The sequence below is a fragment of the Globicephala melas genome, chromosome X (assembly GCF_963455315.2).
Source record: "Globicephala melas chromosome X, mGloMel1.2, whole genome shotgun sequence".
NCBI classification, from domain to species: Eukaryota; Metazoa; Chordata; class Mammalia; order Artiodactyla; family Delphinidae; genus Globicephala; species Globicephala melas.
This window is the reverse complement of record NC_083335.1, coordinates 40,587,508-40,604,523: the sequence shown is the minus strand read 5'-3', so window position 1 is coordinate 40,604,523 and position 17,016 is coordinate 40,587,508. Positions and strand designations below refer to the sequence as shown.

Here is a 17,016-nt window from a genome sequence, read left to right as displayed (position 1 = left end):
TAGATCATATGGGAGTTCTATTTTTAGCTTTCTGAGGAGCCTCCATACTGCTTTCCATAGTGTCTGCACCAATTTACATTCTCAACAACAGTGTACAAGTGTTCCCTTTTCTTTACATCCTTGCCATTTGTTATTTGTAGAATTTTTGATGATAGCCATTCTGACAAGTGTGAGGTGATATCTCATTGTGGTTTTGATGTTCATTTCTCTGATGATTAGCAATGTTGAGCATCTTTCCATGACCTGTTGGCTATCTGTCTTCTTTGGAAACATGTCTATTCAGGTCTTCTGCCCATTTTGTAATTAGTTTGTTTGGTTTTTTTGCTATTGAGTTGTATGAGCTGTTTATATGTTTTGGATATTAACCCTTTATTGGTCATATCATTTGCAAATATTTTTCTCCCACTCAGTAGGTTATCTTTTTGTCAAACTGTGCTTTGATGCATCACCAAATTAATCAGATTCAAGGGTTTTGCTCAAAGTATCCATGACTATGAATGAAAGCATCTTAATTCTGACCTCAATTACTATAGTTTGTTACCTATTAGCAAACACGTTGTAATGCAGATTTTAATTGTAATGATTTAAAAGGAAACTCTGTAATTTTGAGAACATAAATTATTTTTGAGAAACGTGTATTTCTACTTGGTTTGGCCAATGATATTCTTACAGCTGTTAATTCATTTCCATTGAGAAATGATATATAGCTTTTCTTTTCTGTTAAAAGCAATATCTGGGTGATATGGGTTTTTTTTGTGTGTGGGGGGGTCTATAGGTATAATTTGCTACAAATTGTAACAATTTAAAATTATTATAAATTGGAGGAATAGTCTCCCGTGATCTGAAACTATTATACAGTTCAGCAAAGAAATCACTAGTCATTGAAAAACTAGTGAACATAATAGTTTCCAACATACATCTTTATTGTTTCCCTTTTATAAAACTAATTAACATAAACAAAATACCAATCAGCATTCACGTAGGAATTATACTTGTTCATCACTGTCTGTTTATGGATACAAACATTGCACCAAAATCAATGAAAGCCTTTTGTGAGAATCAATTGGCTATATGAATTTATAATAAAGAAGATTTTATATTGTATTATTTGTAAATAGCGTGCTGCATATCTTTTTATCAGTGAATTTATAATACGTATATGAGTGTGTGTACATGCATGCACATATTTTATCAGAGAACATATTGTTAAGCTAAACACACCACAGTGTATCTAAATGCTATAATTTCAAATAATCTAGCCTAAAATACCTCCTTCTTACCTATTCTAGGCCTCAAATTACTCCACTAAAGATTATCCCATTAGCTTAAAATGTTGAGTCCTTTCAAAAGGCAACTATTTCTCAACAGGGTATTGATGGAAGCTCAATTATATATACTTTTTTTTTTAACATCCTTATTGGAGTATAATTACTTTACAATGGTGTGCTAGTTTCTGCTTTATAACAAAGTGAATCAGTTATACATATGCATATGTCCCCATATCTCTTCCCTCTTGTGTCTCCCTCCCTCCCACCCTCCCTATCCCACCCCTCTAGGTGGTCACAAAGCACCGAGCTGATCTCCCTGTTCTATGCAGCTGCTTCCCACTAGCTATGCAGCTCAATATCAAAAAAACAAACAACTCAATCAAAAAATGGGCAGATGACCTAAATAGACATTTCTCCAAAGAAGATATACAGATTGCCAACAAACACATGAAAGAATGCTCAACATCATTAATCATTAAGGAAATGTAAATCAAAACTACAATAAGATATCATCTCACACCGGTCAGAATGGTCATCATCAAAAAATCTACAAAAACTAAATGCTGGAGAGGGTGTGGAGGAAAGGGAACCCTCTTGCACTGTTGGTGGGAATGTAAATTGATACAGCCACTATGGAGAACAGTATGGAGGTTTCTTAAAAAACTAAAACTAGAACTACCATACGACCCAGCAATCCCACTACTGGGCATATACCCTGAGAAAACCATAATTCAAAAAGAGTCATGCACCAAAATGTTCATTGCAGCTCTATTTACAACAGCCAGGACATGGAGGCAACCTAAGTGTCCAGCAACAGATGAATGGATAAAGAAGATGTGGCACATATATACAATGGAATATTACTCAGCCATAAAAAGAAACAAAACTGAGTTATTTGTAGTGAGGTGGATGGACGTAGAGTCTGTCAAACAGAGTGAAGTATGTCAGAAAGAGAAAAACAACTATCGTATGCTATCACATATATACGGAACCTAAAAAAATAATGGTCGTGAAGAACCTAGGGGCAGGATGGGAATAAAGACACAGACCTACTAGAGAATGGACTTGAGGATACGGGGAGGGGGAAGGGTAAGCTGGGACAAAATGAGAGAGTGGCATGGTGATATGGTTTTAAAACAGTGGAAATAAAAACAAAACTTGTCTCAAATCGTCACAGTAAATTGAAACTAGCTTTTATATTGTTTTCAGTTGTCAGCAAGGGAAACCATAAAGTTAACTATGTATGTCAGTGTTTTGTAGTGTTGCTGTTATTTGCAATTTCCCTCCATCCTTGAATGTATTTTCCACATTGTGTAAACTGAGTGTGAATTCCTGTTATGGTTGTAAACAAAGCCCATAAAATTATATCCAATAAATAAAGCAAGGCCTGGTGAATCAGTAGGAAGAGTAAAGGCCTCGGCTTCAGAATACGTGGGTTCCAGTCTGGAATCAGCCAATGAGTAGGAGCATGACATGGGGCAATGTGGAACATTAAGGTCCCAAACCTCAGGTTCCCCATCCCGGGAGTGAGGATTCTCCCCCTCATAGGGTCCTTGTCAGGATTTATTGAAATCACAAGACAGTGAAGGTCACAAAAGTGCCTTAGTCTCAGCCAGGCCTGAAATCTGAGGCTCGGTTTCCTTATCAGTAAAGAATGAGTCACAATATGGAGTTTGTAGTTATGTCAAAAGGATTAAGTGTTATGTGTAGATTAAAAGATAAGCCAGTGTCCTATTATGCACATAATTAATGAGAATATAAAAATGATGATAACTCATCCTGGGTTAATGGAACGTTTTGCTTCCTTCCTTAATTTTTCTTTTACTATTTTCCAAATTCATTTAAATGTTTTGAAATATATTTAAGAGTATTCCATGCAGCAAATTATTCAAAAACTTTCAAACCTGGAATTTTACCTCTGGAAGGTTCATTTGGTCTTTGCCATGCAAAACTATGCCTGCTAAAAATCACAGCCTCTCGTTGTAGTACGCTCATGGGCTCTTGTAGAGGAAGGAGCATCAATCCACAGCCTCCTCAGCTTCTCTGAACTGCACGTTCCAATTGCTGTCTGTGGAAGAACTCTGCATTTCCGTTGCTGAACTGACCTGTGTCCCCAGCATCCCTCTCAAAAATGGCAGAGAGAATCTGAGGCAACTCTTCAGACAAGATATTTGAAAATTTCAGCATCTTAAGTCCACTGTGTGATGCTACAGCCTATGAAACATTGTGAGCTCACAGTCTTTGGTCCCCTTTCACATGAAACATGTGTCTGGAGATGGTAAAGGTGGTGGAGTTACTAGATGCCTCGTGGTAATCACACCAGTAGGGTATGTCTGAGACTTCTCACGTGAAGTGAAGTTTAAGCTGAGATCTGAGCCTAAGGAGGCTTTAGCCAGCAGAAGAGGAGAGGGTGGAGACTAGCCAGATAAAACAGGAAGGAAATACCCTGTAACCTGGTTCATCCATTTGGAAAATCCAGAGTGCAAATCCCTTACCCAGAAGTTTGTCACGCTGGGAGAAACGTTGTGAAACTTAACAGGACAGTTGTAGAAAGTACCTGAACCCCTTCTGCCCTCCTTGCTCCCACCTCAGGCCTTTACTGACCACCAGCCCTCTAAGAGGAGTCCTATATTATTACTATGATTTCTATCTGTGAAACCATAGAGAAGAAGAAAATCGTTAGGTAAAGCAATTTGAGCATGATTTTATTTCACATGTTCTTCCACCACTCGCAATGCAAGGTAACTTTTAGTAGATTTTTCTTTCCCTTTCCCAAATAACATTTTTCACTGGAGAAAATTCAGAAATTGGAGGTCTGTGCCACCTGGTGAGCATATCTGGAATGGCAGCTTGGATGTCGCATAGCAGGAAGCCTTGGCAGGAGGAAGGGAGAAAGGTGCCCATCGGATGGTAATATCTGGAAGATTTTGTGGCGAATGAAGCATTAAGGGTGAGTTAGAGCCCAGGTACATTAAGTCTAGTGGCAAGAATTTTCTTCAGCCCCTTCCTCCCAATAGTGACAGGAAACGTTTATATGTATAATTGAGAGACAAGGGTAATGTGAAAAAATATATAGATTTATATATAAACACAGTTAAGTCACATACATAATTTCTTTGCAATGAAATTCCCAGCTAGGTATATACTATAGTGTTATAAAAATTTGCATCATTTATTCTTCTGATTTCAAATTAATATCTTTCTTTCCAAAACTAATGAAATGCAGGAATGTGTATATGCTAGAGAAAATATTTTTCTATTTGTTTTCATCTTTTTACATAGCAAGATGTATATTGTTGGTAATTTAGTTTATATTTCCCGGATGTATTTCTCTGTGTACAGTACTATATAAGTAAGTTTACATGAATATACTTATTCTTCCAAAATTTACTCACAATATGTATACATACTATGTATACATATGTTATATGTGTATGCTTATGTGTATATGCATATGTAAATATATGTACCCATACATACATGCATATATAATTGTTTTTGTATTTGTTTAATCTTTATATGTTTGTGATTCATAGTTGTTATTTAAATTTTTTAATAGACTTTAAATGATGCTCTTTTACTAATCAGATATATTTATATAATATAATATTAAACATTTGGCTATAAAATATGTTCCAAACACTTTCCCAATAATTCGCATTCCTTTATATGTGACATTTCTGTTTGGGAGACATGGACTTTTTCTAACTTTCCTTCAATTTCTCTTAATTAAGTTTGTGACAGAGTTAAACGCTTTTCTTGGGTCACATATATCGTTTTGGTTGTCCTAGTGTCAATGCCACGCTGATAGGGTACTCAAACAGCCCTCTCCCCCATGTCTTGATCTTGAAGGGGATGTAGATGAAATCTACTCCCTTGAGCCTGGAGGCCTGGATATGAGGCTACAGAGATTGAACTGTCCTGAGGAATTTGTGTAGGGCTCAGGTTGAAACAGAGGAAATTAACCTCTATGAAGGGAAGGAAATGATCACTTATGGAATTATTTTAGGCCAGAGGCACTTTACATGGTGTCTCCTATAAGCAAACAAGTATTCAAATATTTTACCCAATATTCACCAATGTAGAATTTGGTCTAAAGCTCTTTTCCATTTTGCCCTGAAGCCATCAAGGCTTTGAATCTAGAATTCCTAGTGGACTAGTATTTGATGCAACCCTATGTATTACTCATTTTTTTCTGTCATAGCTGTGTTATTTTTAAATTTTAAAAATCCATGAAAATTAAAGCAATTTCTGTACTGTCAAAAGAAAAAAAATTAAAAGTTTGAAAAGCTTGGAGACAACATTTCAAACAGTATTACAGATTTTGTGCTCATGTGCAAGAACAAACAGGATTTCTGTTAATCAGCAGAGAAAGGAACAAAAGATGACCACAAATAATTCAATTCATCTAAAAATAAAAATGCTTCTTCAGTAAAGATCTGGAAAGATGCCAAACCATTAACTGAAGAAGCAAAAATCGAAAGATCTCATAATAAATGAAAAAAATCAATTTGCATAAAATTGCTTATGAAATTGAATTTTTATTTATTTATTTATTTGTTTGTTTATTTATTTATTTTTGCACCTTGCAGCATGCGGGATCTTAGTTCCCCAAGCAGGGATCGAACCTGTGTCCCCTGCATTGGCAGCGCAGAGTCTTAACCACTGGACCGCCAGGGAAGTCCCTGTAATGGCAAAATTTAAAAAGAATATGTACAGAACTGCATAACTACACAAATGTTTTAAGTTAGGTATTCACATCACCTAAAGAGAAACACATTTGGAAAATGTGCACCAATCCTTTTACATTGGATATCTTGGGTATCTATGAGTCATGGTAAGGGGATCACGTAGATGGAAGGTGCAGAATGATTTTTATTTTCTAAGTATACATTTTTAACGTTTAAGATTCTGTGATTAGGCTAATCTGTCAAGAGGAACACTTGAAAGGATCTAATAATCGACTAACAAAAAAAGTTCACGTATATTTACCATGTTATCAAAGAGTTCACATGATACTGTTTCATAAAAAGTCAGAATTTTCAACTTTTGACTTGACAGTGTATCTGTGTATTCATATGCATTTCTGTCTTACATTTCCCTCACCTCAGATGTTCACACTCTCATGTGCAGATTTTTCTTCACCTCTCTCAGGCATTGGACTTCAGGGCATAGAGATCTAGGAAGGGAAGGAGGGCAAGTGGTGGAAAATTCCAGAAGGTATTGGAAAATTCCACAAAGTTCTGGCTCATAAACTGGAGCCCAGGCTCCTCCCTCCTTCCCTCTTTACAAATCCCTCTGATTTGAGACTTTCAGAGCTACAGTTGTGGTTCTAGCCACTAGGGGATATCTGCCTAAAGTGACTACATTTTTTTAAAAAAAGGAGAGGCTACGGGTTTTTGTTTGTTTGTTTGTTCTTTGTTCTCACTGTCATTACAGTGACCCACCAAACTCTGTTTGATATTTCCTTTATATTTTCAAGTGTCTTTTGTTGTTGTTTTGGTATTATCTCTCTGGAATGGGTTAGAATTAATTCTAGCCATTTGATTATTTTTAGACTATTCAGTTACTTTGTGTAAACTTCAGAAAATCCCCTATACTGCACCAAGAATTTAGTAAAGTTATGCATGGAGAAGTCATCTTCCATTCCATGGAGCTCAATTCCAGTCTCTGTTTCTCTAGGTAGCATCTGAATGACCCTAGACAAGCTCCAGCACCTCAGTAAGCCTCAGCAACCTTGGAAAGTTGGTGATTCTGATATCAGAGTCCCCTTGTGAGGAATTCATGAAAGAACAGAGGCAATGTAGCAAGTACAGAGTCTGGCCTACAGCTGGCACACAGAGTTATCTGGGTTTGCAGAATGAAGGAACACAATGTAGTGTAGCTGATCCAGAGTCTGGCATACAGAGCTCCCTGTGTTTGTAACCAGAAGTATCAAGGTCCCCTAAGCCTCCTGATTCCAGATGGCCTCCTCTGCAAGGGTGGTACAGTTGGAAAGAGTTCCCTGGGTGTTAGGTTGGTAGCAAACTCAGGGGGCAGTAATTACAGGACGTTAAGTCTCCTCTGGCTCCCAGGGCTCTCCTCCTCTGTGCCCTTGGGGAAGGGACTTCCTGTTAGGACTCCATCTTGTTTGTGTGGCTCTGACAAAGTGGTTTGGGGCTTGCACTCTCCTTCTTCGGAAGCCCTTCCTGATATTCTCCAAACCTCCAGCTCCAGACCCACAGATTCTCTTCAAGAGCAGCCTGTGAGGAGGGTGGTGACAGATCACTGCCTTCAGGCCACCCCATGGGTGAGTTGATCAGCATGAGACCTTTTCCTCAGATCTCCATAGGGCAGGAGGGGTTCTGGGTTTCCTCCCTAACCCCAAGCCACAGGACCCCAACCAGATGACCCCCCTTTAGAGAAGGGGTGGAGAAGGCCCAGGCTGACTAGTTTCCACTCTCTTGAGGAAATGGGTTCTGACACTCCCATCCTGATTCCACATGGAAAACCTCCCCTCCTATGGAAATGGCCATAGCTGAGGTGAATTTTTTCCCCTGGTTAGGGAAAAGGCCTGATTCATGTGACCTAGGGCTTGGAGAGTGGAAATGGTCCCCTAGGCGGGGGATGGGGTTAGTATAAGCTAATATTCTTTGGATTAATAATAGAGGTGGGAGAGGGGAAGAAAACCCACTATTACCCTTGAATCTTACTTTAACTAGGCAGGGTAAATTGTATTAGCCCAGAAAAGGTTCTTGAGGCTGGCTTTATTGCCCAACATATGATCTATTCTGGAATGTTTGAGGAGTAATTGTTATGTGAATTGTTCTATGTCAATTACATACATTTGTTAATTTATTTACGTCACATTTTAAAATCTCCTCCCTGTAGCTGAGTTTTTCTCTGCCACTTTATTGGTCACTCAGTGACTGTGTTAAAATTTCCCACTGTGACTGTGGATTTCTCCATTTGCTGTTTATTTCTGTCGGTATTTGCTTTGCATATTTTGGCTTTGTCTTAAGACATGCATACAAACTCAGAATTTTGTATTAATATCTTGTTATTGCAATGCACCTGTTATCATAAGGAAATCTCCCTCTTTCTCTTGTAATGTTTTTTTCTTTAAAGTGTACCTTTTCTTTTACTAATGTGGTTATACCAGCTTTCTTTAGGTTAATGTGGAGAAGGTATACATTTTGCCATTTTTTAATTTTCAGACTTTCCTGATGATTAAATTTTGCATGTGTCTCTTTTAAGGAGCATTTGATGGAAGGTTTCTTGTCCAGTCTGATAATATCTGTCTTTCTATTTGGAATATTTAGCCTGAAACTTTTTAGGTAAAAATAGATGTAATTTGGTTTATGTATATCATGTTATTGTATATTTATTTTTGCCTCTTCTAAGTTCCTTTTCCTTTCCTTTCCTTTGAAAGGGTTAATATTTTATAACTGTTAAATTGTCACCTCATGTGGCTATCTAGTTAAACATTCTTTTGCCATTCTGGTGGTGCTTGCCCTTAAGATTACAATGTACATTTTTGCCTTGTCACTGTCTCATATTAGTTAATTATCTCTTTAGAACTCCTCAGACAATTATGGGACCTTGAGACACTTTGATTCCATATATTCCCTCCAAATTTATTGTCATGCATTTTCATTCTCTATATATTTAAATCCCCAGAAGAAATTACTATCATTGTGTTATATAATCAACACCCATTTAAATTTGCCTACATATTCTCAAATGTTCTTAGTCTTTCTTTCCTGTATCTATGCACCTCCACGTGGGAGGATATTTCTTCTGCCCAAGAAAGAGCTTATAATATTTCTTTTAGTTTGAGTCTTCTGGTCACAAATTTTCCAAGTTTTTGTTACAGGATGATGAAATGAATGCCTTTTCTTTAAGAATGTTTTTCTTTAAAGCATACTTTTTCTCCGGTTACAATAATACTGTTACACTGAGTTGATATCTTGTTACTTTTGGAAACTTCTCAACCAAGATCTCTTCAAATACCACTTCTCCACTGTTCCCTCCCATTCTTTCCGGGACTCACATTAACCATGTGTTAGGTATGTTCACTGCATCACCTTTAATTATCTCCCCCTCGCTTTTGGTATTCTCCATGTTATGTCTCTCCAGGCTCCATTCTGGATCTTTTCATCAGATTTATCTTTCATATCTCTAATTCTTCCGTCAGGCAGAGAGATCACCTTTGACACTTGAACCAACACACCAGGCTAGATTTCAGGGTAGGTTTTATTGTCCCCCTAGAGCAGAGCAGAGAAGAGAAAGTTAGAGATGAAAAGCCACTTGTCCCAGGTCACATAACCTGATCCAAGCAGAGCAGGGACTAACATCACAGACTAAACCCTGGGTCCAGACCCTTTCCTCTGTGCTTGTTTTCTTCTTGGCTGTGAATGCTGCCTACCTCTCATTTCCTGAGAAGCAGAAACACAGTGAAGTCTCTCAGCCTTTTTTTTTTTCTTCCTAACTATGATCATTTCCTATTTAGATTTTAAAGTTGGTGGTGTTTCTTCATTAGCCGTGATATTTACCCAGGAATTTTTCTGGTACTGAGAACATTGATGTAATATTCTCAATTTCAGGGTACAATAAGCAAGTAACCTCCTTACAAAGAAGAGCCGGATGCTGGCGTATTTACCAAAGGAGGTATAACAATTGGTCTGAACAAGTCAGGTCTGGTATTCATCCTTCATCCCAGCAGCAGCAAGATAGAGAATCACTAAGAAGTGATGCTCACGTGGACATCCAAGCAAGATAGTAAGTGACAAGGCAGCATGGCTGACCAGTATCAACCAGTGAAAAACAAAACCTTGTAGTTAAATATGTCATTCTTCTCTCTAACCTGGAAGAGTGAGGAATGATGGGATCAGGTTAACGGTTGAGCAGTCTTTATTGTAGCTCTGCTATCATTGGCGAAAATGTAGAGAAGACTTCCCAAGACTATACGGACCACTTTCTTCTCTCCACTTCCCCACAGTGCTCCCTATGCCATTCCATCCTGTCATCGGAGAGGCAATTTTCAGGAACAAGACGAAACCCATGTTAGCAAGGAGACAGAGCAAAAGCCTCCAGAGAGAAGAATGGAGAGAAGCAGGCAGGATGAGACCTTGGGGAGCTGGTTCAAGATCAGAGTGAGTGTGCTGGCTAAATGGACCTAACATGTAGAAGAAGATGACAGAGAGAGTCATGTTGGGCGCGTGTAGAGATGCTGGGAACTTTCCTCTCGTGGCAGTGGAGTTGGTAATCTGTCTTGTTATTCCTAGGAGTTAACTTCCTAGATCATGTGAGGGCAGGTTCAGAGAAGCAATATAAAGGGAGCAGACTGACTGCAGGGAGCATGGGAGAGGCTGTCTAAAAGCAAAGGAGGAAACTACTGCCAAGGAGATGGAGCAACTCCACACCAGAAGACACAGTTTGGCTCAAGCTGAGTGCGGGAGGAGGTTGGGTCTCTGGGGTCCTCGTCAGAGGGGCGGGCCAAGTCTGCCTTAGGTAGGATCTCTTAGAACTTTATAAAAGTAAGCACATGTGAAAGATGTGAAGTCGATTATTTCAGGAAAAGTATTTAAATGGAAAGAAAGGGTATTTAGGAAGTCCATGTCTGGTGTAAAAGTTAGCGAGAACAGATATTGTCCTACCTTAAGAAATTACCTAAAGCCTGAAAAAAGGTCCTAAAGCAAGACACAGCTGGGTCTTATCTTAACCTTGGATTCCATTGTATCACTTTTCTTTCCCCAATTATTTCTTTGGCTCCTAGATTCCCTTCGGTATTAAATATGATGAGAAGTGGCTGCTGAATTTGATTCAGAAGCAATGCAGTGTCCCCTTCACCCCAGTCGAAGTAAGAGAGGACATTGAGGCCGATGAGAGGAAACGGGGTAGATGGCAGGCCCAGATGAGAAATGGCTCTGGTCTCATACTGTGCTTCTCTTGTCACTCTCCCTACAGTTTCACTATGAGAAAATGCAGGCCCAGTTCTTCGTTGAGAATGCCAACATTGCCTTCGCACTGAAGAATGTCAACGGCAAGATTTACAATGAGGCTAATGAAAGGGTATGTATCAAGGGCATGAGCAGGGCTAGCTGGGGGCAAGAGGGCAGGACAGGGGCATGGTCTTGCTTGATCCCAGGGCTCAGATTTCCTGGAGCTTACCCAGCCCCTCTTGTGTTCTCAACAGATATCTATCTTTGTTGATCCCTGTGATGCACCCCACTCTGTGCTGAAGGAGCTGAGGTCAGAAAAGGTGGAGCAGATAAAGGTAATGCAGACTCAACACAACCTGTGCACTCACAGCCAGACCCACCTATTGCCCCCGATCACCACCTCAGACTCAGAGCCCCTGAACCCCATCCCTAACTCTGCAGCTGCCCGTGAAGGAACAATATGATGCCTCCCAGCAATCTCTTGACATCCAGAGAGTCCGCTCTGACCCTGGTATGGCTACAGCAGTAATTGTAGAGCAGGTGAGGGCAGAGGGGTCTAGCTGGAAGGGATACTCAGGAATGGTAACTCGGGGAGGGGTTGGTGCTGGAGCTGTACCAGCCAGGAGCCTCTCAGTCCCCGTTTCCCTCCTTCTGTCTTCCTGGAGACTTGATGACCCGTGATACTGGAATGGCACGAAACCCTAGAACTGGCGTGGCCGCCTCCCTGCAGATCCATCCAGGGAATACGCCCAAGGTGAGGACCTTAGACCCAATGTTGGGGCAGGTGGTGATGGTGGGAGAGATTAGGTAGAAGAGGCAGATTTGTCTCAGGTGTCCCCTGCTGGGGTCCTCACTCTAACTCTTTCCTCATCATAGCTTTTGGCCTTGGACCTGAGCAATAAGAAACCCTACCAGCTGCACAGCCTGTCCAACACTATGCCGAATGCTTCCAACACCAAGAACTTGAACCTCTCCAACACTGAGGTGAGGTGTGGTACCCAGATCCGTCTTTGAAGGGAAAGTGGGAAGGCGCATGTGGTGGTGACAGAGGAAGGGAAATGGATTTGTAGGAAAAGGAAGCGACTAGGGGTGCACGGCCATCCTGGCTCTGTTTCTCTGGCCCATGTGGTTCCTCCTCATAATCACAGGTGGAGTCTGCAGGGGAGATGGACAAGGGTGAGCGGCTGGAGCCAGAAGGGATGTGTGCAGACAGAAACCCCCTGTGCACCACCTTCCCTGATATGTCAACCAACATAAGGTCAGATGCATCCTCTGTTACCCGGTGGCAGCCTGAGCTACTCCCGAAAGTGCCCGTTTGCAAGGGGCAGCTGACGTGGACCTCAGGGAGGACTACAGGCCCTATGCTCTCCTCTCTGCATCACAAAGCTGCCAAAGTTTCAACCAGCACCCAGTGGGCCCCCAGCCCAACATGTGCATATTTTACATTCTTACGTGCTGTGTCTGAGCCATTCTGGGGCAGGTGAAGAGCTGCAAATGGGGCGCCATTTCCCCTTTCTCCTCTCTTCTTCCCTTACCCCCACCACGGGAAAGCTTCTTTCCCTTCCCTTTGTTTTCTCTCTCTCCCTTGTGTCTAGGCCCATATGTCTCTCTCATCTATCCCCTCGTACCTTCACTCCCTTTCTGTCTTCATCCCCCTCCATCTCCCTCCCTGAGCCCCACCTCACTCACCTCCCTGCCCCAGCACCCTGGGCCATCCAAGGGGGAAGTCCAGGTCTTGGTCCAGGTCTTGGCAGAGTACTGGACCGCCAGTGAGGTAGCAGAGCCTCGGGCACACACCCCATTCCCTCTTCTCTCCACAGCCTGCAGTGGGGCCCTGGAGGCAGGAAGGGAGGGGAAGGAAGCCCTGCAGCATGGGTTTGAAATGCTGGTCCCTGTGGCACTGGAGAAGAGAGTCCAGGCAGTCTGCGGGGGAGCTACCCAGGGGAAGGAGAGGAAGGGAGGGAGGGAGGCGGGGAGGGAGGGAGGGCCTGCCCTCCCTCTGTGTCAGTCGATGGGGGACGTGTTCAGGGCCCTGGAAGCCTGGGACGCTGTGGTGTGGGTGTACTTGCTCCCATGAGGAAGAGGGTCACCGCCACAGTTTCACTGACTTTTCTGTTCTGTCTTGATTTTGGCAGCTCCATCCTGGAATTGTTCCCCAAGTTACTAACCTTGGTAAGTGTATTCCTTGTTCACTGACTCCTCTAACTGGCACTGACAGCACCCACATACTACTCTGAACCCCATTAGGTCTTGCCCCAGTTACAATTTTGAAACTGACCCTTCAAAGTCCTGGGCAGAGGGGGATGGTACAGTCCCTGTGGGAGCCTGACAAACGCTCTGGATCTTCTTCAAGCACATTCTTCATAGGCTTTGGGGAATCCACGGTGATGATCCAAACTGTAGTCCTGCCCATGGAATTTCCAGGGCCCTTTCACACCTGACCTCTGACCCTCACCCTCCTGGGCCCATCCTTTTCCCTGATCATCTAGCACCACCTCCTGGTCTGCACTGCTGACATTCTCTTCTCTTCCCCAGGATGACCAGGAGACATCCTCACTGGCTAAGTGTGGTTTTGAAGCCTGCAAGCGCTTACCAACCTGCAAGGTGAGGATGGAGGATCAAGCCGGGTTTGAAGTGGTGCCTGAGAAGGGGGTGTCAGCCATGGTCCTGAGGACTGTTTTGATTCCAGGGAAGCTACTTTGGATCTGATGAGCTGAAGAACCTAGTCCTGCAATTCCTGCAGCAGTAAGTATCTCTGGGAAGCTGAGCAAGGGGGGCAGGTCTAGGACAGGTGAGGCCACCTGAGCACAGGTCTGCTCAGGGGAGTTTTCAAGTCTCATTTGAGGTCCAGACCACAGAGATAGACTGTCCTCATTGCTCCCCCTCAGGTACTACTTGATCTATGACTATGGAGACAGACAGGTTCTCGCGGGTGCTTATCACGAGGAGGCCTGCTTCTCCCTGACGATTCCCTTCCACCCCGAGGACCCAGCCCCGTGAGTATGACAGTACAGCCTCTGCTCCCGGGCCGTGTGGCCCCCCAGCAGACACAGGCAGCTCCTGCAAACACCCACCACCCACTGTTGCTCTTTGTCTCCTAGAAGCAGCTTGTGCGAGTATTTCAAGGACAGCAGGAATATGAAGAAGCTCAAGGACCCCTGTGCGTGTGTGATGGGAAGACTGGGTGGGAAAGGGCGGTGAAGGGGTCAATCATAGGGCCCAGGGCGTGGCAGCCCCTGACCTTCGCTCGCTTCCCCTCCCCTCACAGACCTGCGGGTCCAGCTGCTGAAGCACACAAAACGTGTCATTGTGCACACCCTCTGTGTGTTGCCCAAGACTCAGCATGCCTTCAGCTCCTTCGTGGTGGACACGTGGTTCCAGACGGTGAGCGCCTGCTTCCTCCCTCGCGTGGGCCCAGGAAGCTGCAGGTGGGTGGGAGGTGGAGGTGGTGACTGGGCGCCTGGGCTCTTCCGTTTCAGGAAAGGATGCTCTGCTTCTCCGTCAGTGGGGTGTTCAAGGAAGGTGAGTGTGTGTAGACCCCCAGCGCAGATGCCCCACTGCTGCCTCCCCCTGGCCAGGCTCACTCCCAGAACCACTCAGCGTCCCTGACCCCTTCCCTTCCCTTCGCTTTCTTTCCCCTTCCCCTCCCTTCCCCACTGTGTTCTCCTGCCCTCAGGCTTCCCACAGACAACCCAGGTCTGAGCTGTGTCCATGCCTGTCTGCCCTGCACACCCTGGGCGTTGGGGACACAGACTGCGGATTTTGGTGGCTCTCATCCCAGATCCTTACTCTGAGAACTTGGGCCGTTACTGAACCTCTCGGTTTCCTCATTTGCAAAATGGGGTAGTAGTATCCACCTCTTGGGCGGCTGTGAAAAACGCATCCGTGGACTTCTGTAGTGGTTGTCAGGGACCCTGTCACTGGGTGCAGACTTCTCCTATAGTTGTCCTCCCCATACCCAACACCCTGGCCCCCGTGAACAACTGCCCTCTCAGCATGAGTGTCCAGTCACACCCTGACTGGGGACCGCTGTGTGAGCGTGTACAGCACATGCAGCTGTAAGGGGTACTGTTGTTTGTTTGCTGTTGAAGTGGAAGGAAGTTCTCAGGGCTGTGTGCGTGCCTTCACCCGGACCTTCATCGCTACCCCTGCCCACTACGCCAGGTGAGAGCCCTATAGTGGGTGGGAATGCCCATCCCCGCCTGGGCTCAGGGGCGTGGGAATGTGGTGACAAAGACCTTAGGTTTACTCAGTATTGTGGAAAGCCAGCAGGGAGATCCCAGGAGCAGTGTAGCCTAGTGGTTAGGAAGAGCGTGGGCTCTGGAATCGGCCTATGGGTTCTTTCCTTGACCCAGCGCTCACTCCCTGTGTGACCTTGGTCAATTCTCATGACCTCTGTGTGACTCAGTGTCATCTTCTGAGAATGGGGATCAGACTGTCCACCCCTTGCACTGTGGTAAAGGGTAAATGCGAAATTGCCCCTGGGTTGGGGATGAACCTATAAATCAAGTGAAGGTGGTAGACAGTCTCTCCAAAGGTGGGCTCTGTAGGGAGGGGCAGAGGTACCAGTCAAGGAACCTGGGAGACAGACACAGGAGGGACGTGGAAGGAATCTGGTTGCTGAGTGCCAGTGGGAGCTGAGTCAGTATTGGGGGTGTGGGTGTCCATCCACCAGTTGTCTGAGGGCCCATTTTTCCTTCAGTCTGTGCATCGTGAATGACGAGCTGTTTGTGAGGGATGCCGACCCCAGTGAGACCCACAGTTTGTTCTCCATCCCACTGTCTACACCCACTTCCAGCTCCATGCACCGCCTCTCCCAGCAGCAGCAGGACATCATGCAGGCATCCTCCACCCCATCTGAGGTGAACATCTAGTGGTCTCAGAAGTGAGTGCTGGGGTTGCATGGGGATAGGAGGGAGCTGGGAGGAGTAGAGGAGTGATTAATGGGAATTTTCAGGTAATTATTTTAAATCTATTTTTTCTTACAAACGTTTACTTGTGAGAAATACCCTAATTTCATACTAATACATTTCCATGTATTATAAAATACAGGTATCTTATCTTATATACTATTTTGAAACTTCTTTTATTATTAGTGCCAGCATAGTTTCTTCTCAGTATATGTGACGCTACATTATTCTTTCTAAGATCAATATATTAAACAATTGAATTCCAGGAAGCCATAAGCTATTATTGATAGGCATTTAGCTTTTCGCCTCTTTTTCAGCATTACATGCAGTGGCATCTGCTCATTCTGGTACATACATGTTGGTAAACTTGAAGGCTTGCTGTTGCAGCATAGATGTAGCAGTGAAGTTGTGTGGTCAAGTGTCTCCAGTTTGGTCCTAAGGGAGGTCATCTATCCTGCCCCACTAGAGGTGCTTTCAGTACAATGACTAGACTATACCAGAACTAAAAATTTCTTTACTCATCAAAAAGTGAATTCTGAGAATTCAGAGATAAGAAGAAATAGACCTCTAGGCTTTCAGGAAGGTGAAGGTGGACAGAAGTCAGGTGCCCTGGGGTTGACACTCATGGCTGCTGGCTCTGCTGACATCCCAATTCTTTCTCTTTACTTTCTTCAGTCCAAGGGCAAAATTCCAGATGTGACCCTCATCCACTGACCTGGGATCTTGAGAACAAAACTCTGCAAATGAGCCTTTAGATGTCATTTTCATCCTCATCATATTTGTCACCTCTCTTCTCTTAACTGAAGCCATATCCATGACTAAGCTTGCAGTCCAGCTAATCAGGAAGCCAAAGTTTACCGTGTAGGCCTGCCCATTGTTTTTTATTTTTCCAACGCATGATCCTTGTTTATCTTT

At 43.5% G+C, this 17,016-nt stretch overlaps 1 protein-coding gene across 1 annotated transcript in view; it reads left to right on the top strand.

The window, feature by feature from the left end:
- NXF3 (nuclear RNA export factor 3) overlaps nt 1–16,815 on the top strand; it is a 70,806-nt gene extending 53,991 nt beyond the window's left edge. Inside the window, 21 exon segments of the mRNA XM_070044661.1 lie at nt 6,302–6,339; nt 9,822–9,834; nt 9,865–10,028; nt 10,249–10,402; nt 11,026–11,109; nt 11,217–11,321; nt 11,446–11,526; nt 11,633–11,702; nt 11,857–11,945; nt 12,068–12,175; nt 12,340–12,449; nt 13,327–13,363; nt 13,727–13,795; nt 13,881–13,936; nt 14,080–14,187; nt 14,293–14,351; nt 14,460–14,575; nt 14,671–14,713; nt 15,283–15,355; nt 15,894–16,053; nt 16,777–16,815. Of these exon segments, the coding sequence (XP_069900762.1) occupies nt 6,302–6,339; nt 9,822–9,834; nt 9,865–10,028; nt 10,249–10,402; nt 11,026–11,109; nt 11,217–11,321; nt 11,446–11,526; nt 11,633–11,702; nt 11,857–11,945; nt 12,068–12,175; nt 12,340–12,449; nt 13,327–13,363; nt 13,727–13,795; nt 13,881–13,936; nt 14,080–14,187; nt 14,293–14,351; nt 14,460–14,575; nt 14,671–14,713; nt 15,283–15,355; nt 15,894–16,053; nt 16,777–16,815 (1,776 nt within the window).
- The last annotated feature ends 201 nt before the right edge of the window (nt 16,816–17,016 follow it).